We start from the raw sequence: 4,929 nt of genomic DNA on the forward strand, positions 1-4,929 counted from the left end.
AAAATGAGTGCATACAATTGTATTTGAATTTTAACAGTTAAAATAATAATAATAATAATTTTTTTCAGAAAAATTATGAAATTGAAGAAGATATGACGCTGACTTTATCACCTGCTTTAAAAGTGATAAAAAGTAAACATGATCACAGTATGTTTCAGGATTTAAAAACTTACTCTAAAATAAAAAAAAAAAATTCTGAGATAAGTATATAAACATTTTATATCGATTTATAAGAAATGTAGCCTTCATGGATAGATAGATAGATAGATAGATAGATAGATAGATAGATAGATAGATAGATAGATAGATAGATAGATAGATAGATAGATAGATAGATAGATAGATAGATAGATAGATAGATAGTATTGTTTTAATATAAAAAGCGAAAAGATAAGTTTAAAAAATAGGGACAATTGAAGCACATGGGTACACTCAGTGATAAACTAGCATAAATAAACTGACAAAACCACGAGTCAACGATGAACATCCATCTCAGTTTTACTAAACTTTTTTCTTATACATCTGAGTAAATATAAATAAATAAGTAATAAATAAATAAATAAAATAAGAAGAAATAGAAATAAAAACTAAAACTCACTAACAAACATCGTTCATCACTTGTCAACAATCAAGAATTTTGTTGGAGAGCCATAAAACAACTTCAAGAGCCTCCCTGAGTCAAATAAAGCAAACTAAGCAGCGCCATCTACAGAAATACCTACGATACAGCAGCCCAAACAGCATGGTCAAAGACACAATCCTTTCAGTAACATTTGACAGGCCAGCGAACTTAGTAGTGTTGTTATAGTATCAACAGCAATGATAATACAGTAATCCGCGATTGTCATATAGCTGTAAGATGAAACAAATAGGCCTATTTGTCAGAAATTGAGAGTGTACATTTAGGCCAATTTATGTCTGTACTGCGCATATTAATGCTTCATAGTATTGTTTACATCTTCCGTATTTCCTGTTTTAGAAAAGAAATGCATCACCGTATGTCCTGTTTTAGAAAATAAATGCAACAATATTGCTTAAAAATTTAACGCCAATAGCCTACATTATAATCGATGTTCGTGAAAACACCCGACAAGACCTAATGGAAAGAAAACAGTAAAAATAAAGAAGATTATTTATAAGATTAAGACCTTCCTTCATCTTCAACTTGTCTCATCTTGACAACATTATGCCCATCAACAAAACACACACACACAATAAATAATTAAATAAAATGAACGAAAAATTACATTCAGTCTACGTTTAGGTCACATATGATTCAAACATGATTCATGTAGTTTGACAACATACAGTTTAGAAATACCACGATGCCTGGGCCGCTGGTGGTACCGCTTCCTTTCCACTTGTCTTTTAATTTCCTCGATTTTTTTTAACCCATCTCTCTCCTCATTTCCCTGTTTGCATCCCTCCCCTTCCGAAGTGTCAGATGAAGAGACCTCCTCATTTGGTGCTCCAGCTTTTTGCGTTGGCGAATCACAAAGTGTTGGAATCTATTGCCTTTGTCTGACATGTCATCCATCTCTATGCGAGGGGGATCTGGGAAGGAGGGGGGCGGTGGACTGCAGCTTTTAGAAACAGACACACTGAGAAGAGGGGTTTCAGTCTCAGCCCAAAGCTTCTAACAGGCACATCCCATTCTTGAAGAGAGGGGGACCGAGAGACACTCGCCGTGTCCATGTTTTTTCCTGTCATCCCCGATCGAATCTGACTGTACCCCTCAGACTTTACCAGAAACGCTTCTCCATATCGAGGAATTTACACTGCAGTTTCATCAGAGGACACTGGAGGAGACGCAATCACTCATGCTTGCGTTCCCTTAAATATGTAGCTAACAAATATTAACTGAACGACTGATTACGCTAACGTTCCTGCGTAAAAGATTTTTTTTTTGAGAGACCAGTGCAGGACATGATCTGCACCTGACCAGCCTCGTGTCTTCACTAAATGGACTGATCAGCACGAGATAAAGTTCGTCGCGCGCTGAAGAACTTCTGTACACTGGCATCGGAAGCACTGCGCTTTGAACGGATAGCGATCTTTATTAATTCCAATTAAAGCTACATAATCAAGGCGAGACGGCGACCTCAGTCGATTATCTTTCCTTCCTTTGCTATCCCATGGATATTCACTGCAAAGCAGACCCCTTCTCGGCGATGCACCGTGAGTAAAATATCAGTTTTTTTCCTTAAAAATCTCTGCCTTGGTTAGAATAAATAAAGTCTAAATTGTTCAACGTTTCGGTTGAGTTGGCTTTGTAAGACTATATAACCTGTGCGCATTAAGCTATTTACTCTTACTAAGTTTTCTAAAGCTTTTAAAAGAAATGTATAAATGATTGTTTAAATATTTTATACTTTACGCTCAGTAAAGCGAAAAAGAAAAGTAGTCCCGCGAAAAAAAAAACCGATCGCTTCTTATATTTAGCGGCCTTTAAATCGTTTGTTCCGACAAAATGTCGTTCTAAAAAATCGATTACAATATTTAGCGTAATTTAAAATAAATTATTCTGCTTTGTATGTAAAACGTAAATGATTCGTGAATATTTTAAACAATACATTTCTTATTTTTAAGTTCAGTGCATGTCTGAGAAAAATATCTGGTAGCCTACATGTGGGATGGAAAGAGATATAGTTACAGCAAGAATATAGCCTACATATAAATTAAAATCGCCAGAAATGTCTAACATGTGCCAACGCAATAATACCGGATGAATTGCAAAATATTAAAATATTTTACAAAAAAAAAAAAATGCCTTTAAAAACTCCGCATTTTAAAGCGAGAAATTTACAAAGAAAATAAATGTGGTCTAAATATTGAAAATCAGAGAGAAAATGCTTGCTGTTTGGTATAATAATGATTTAAAAGAGTTGTTTGTGCGATATTTGTTGAAAACGCCGTATTGTAACAAGATGACGGAAGGCCTGGGTCTAATTTAAATAATTAATTCTTAATTATTTTGCAGTAGCCTACTCCATGGTTGTAATATGAGTTATCAAAGCTCTTTTTAATTATTTACAATAACTGTGCAAGGAAAATTAAACAGGTTGAAACATAATCTATGCGACATGTGTTTGGCTGCAATGGAATAGTAGAGGAAAATACTACCTAACTGCAGCGGGTCTTATGGGTAGAATAGCACATGACATTTGCCATTGTTTACAATCATGTGTGCGTATAAAAAGATGGTTATGTGTGGAATATTATTATGATTATTATTATTAACAATAATATTATTATTATCATCAGTACAGCAATTTAATAACATGACAATAGCAGTTAATTATCATGCTATATTGTGCTTACAAAATATATAAACACAAAGAAATTAATTGAACTGACTATAAAATAAAAACTACTGTCCAACGTGCAAAATTAATTTGTTTTAAATGTACGAGGAAAACATTAACTGCCGCACAATGAAAATTTTTATAATAGGCTTTATATACATACATATTTTTAATATTGTCAAAGTACAAAAACGGTACAAAAAAAAAAAGAACAAAGACGTCAAGGCCTTTTACGGATACATTTTGCATCATGTTTCTTAGCTAAGATATTATAGCCTAACTATCTTATTGTTTATCGCTGTCCACATGGACACATACAGGTAGCCAAGTGTGTGTGTGTGTGTGTGTGTGCGTGCGCGTGCGCTTCCATGCGGAGAGTGTTAAAAGGGAGAAAGAGAGAGAGAGAGGGTGAGGGGAGAAAGAGAAAATTAAACGCATCTGTGTGATAGCCATGTTAACGGCGCAGCCTATCTTCTATATGTATGTAATGTTATGCTTTTTGTGTCTGTGTTGTTGTATCCCATATAGGGCACGGCGGTGTGAACCAGCTAGGAGGGGTGTTTGTGAATGGCAGACCCCTACCTGACGTGGTCAGGCAAAGAATCGTGGAGCTCGCGCACCAAGGAGTCAGACCTTGTGACATCTCAAGACAACTACGGGTCAGCCATGGCTGTGTCAGCAAAATTCTCGGAAGGTACGAAAAAGTACAGATGTAGTAAATTTGTCCAGTTATACCCGTATAGAAATAACAATAGTAATGAAATGTTATTGCTTAATGTAAATAAACATCTTAAACATTGTACTGTTATGTGTCTTATTAGTAAGTTTTACCCCTTTTAGTGAAAGGTCTAATATTAAACATTGCTGACCTTAAATTCATTGTGGAGGAGAAAGGATATGTTTTCTAGGAAACTGTTATAGATTTTTGAATTTTCTGAAATATTTTTCAGCTATCAAAAGGATCTTATAAGGTATTCTGCACTTTAAATGTTCCTTAGAAAATATGAGATATGTGTTGGTGGCATGTATTAATCGTGGGGTGCATGGGACATAAATCAGTCGCTAAAGAAGCCGTTTGATAAATGGATGATTACGAGTTTAGATCGCAGCATACGAATATTCATAATTCAACACGCAAAACCTATTAAAAGTAGGTGTTAAAATAATAATAATAATAATAAAATAATAATGCAAATTTCCCGACGCAAGAGCTGGGGGAAAAAATTACACTTTATAATTTGAAACTCAAAAAAATTATTAAATCAACAGATTATATAACTATTTATGGCCCGTATCCATAACGCACTGTTTATAAATATGCTCAATGCCACACGCTAGCAAAAAACAACAACAACAAAAACGTACTGACATGTAAGGATTTTTTTCAATAACGAATTATCGTTCATCTTTTTCTAGATACTATGAAACCGGCAGTATTAAACCTGGAGTTATTGGGGGGTCCAAACCGAAAGTGGCGACACCCAAAGTTGTGGATAAAATCGCAGATTACAAGCGGCAGAATCCCACAATGTTCGCATGGGAGATCAGAGACCGACTCCTGGCCGAGGGCGTTTGTGACAACGACACAGTACCAAGTGTTTCATCTATAAACAGGTAAAGCCGT

General features: G+C 35.0%; 1 protein-coding gene across 23 annotated transcripts in view; it reads left to right on the forward strand.

Moving 5' to 3' along the window:
• Positions 1–1,590: 1,590 nt before the first annotated feature.
• Positions 1,591–4,929, forward strand: part of LOC109078948 (paired box protein Pax-2a-like) — a 28,007-nt gene continuing 24,668 nt past the window's right edge. For 2 of the 23 annotated variants that reach the window (XM_042769052.1, XM_042769054.1), the window contains exons 1-4: positions 1,612–2,178; positions 3,819–3,999; positions 4,256–4,276; positions 4,722–4,919. In XM_042769052.1, coding sequence (XP_042624986.1) covers positions 2,136–2,178; positions 3,819–3,999; positions 4,256–4,276; positions 4,722–4,919 — 443 coding nt within the window. In that variant the 5' untranslated portion in view covers positions 1,612–2,135. Of the gene's footprint in view, positions 2,179–3,818; positions 4,000–4,255; positions 4,277–4,721; positions 4,920–4,929 lie in introns of all 23 variants that reach the window. The other 21 variants (XM_042769068.1, XM_042769069.1, XM_042769070.1 and 18 more) reach the window with 21 other exon arrangements.

The sequence above is a fragment of the Cyprinus carpio genome, chromosome A13 (assembly GCF_018340385.1).
Source record: "Cyprinus carpio isolate SPL01 chromosome A13, ASM1834038v1, whole genome shotgun sequence".
In the NCBI taxonomy this organism is placed as follows: domain Eukaryota; kingdom Metazoa; phylum Chordata; class Actinopteri; order Cypriniformes; family Cyprinidae; genus Cyprinus; species Cyprinus carpio.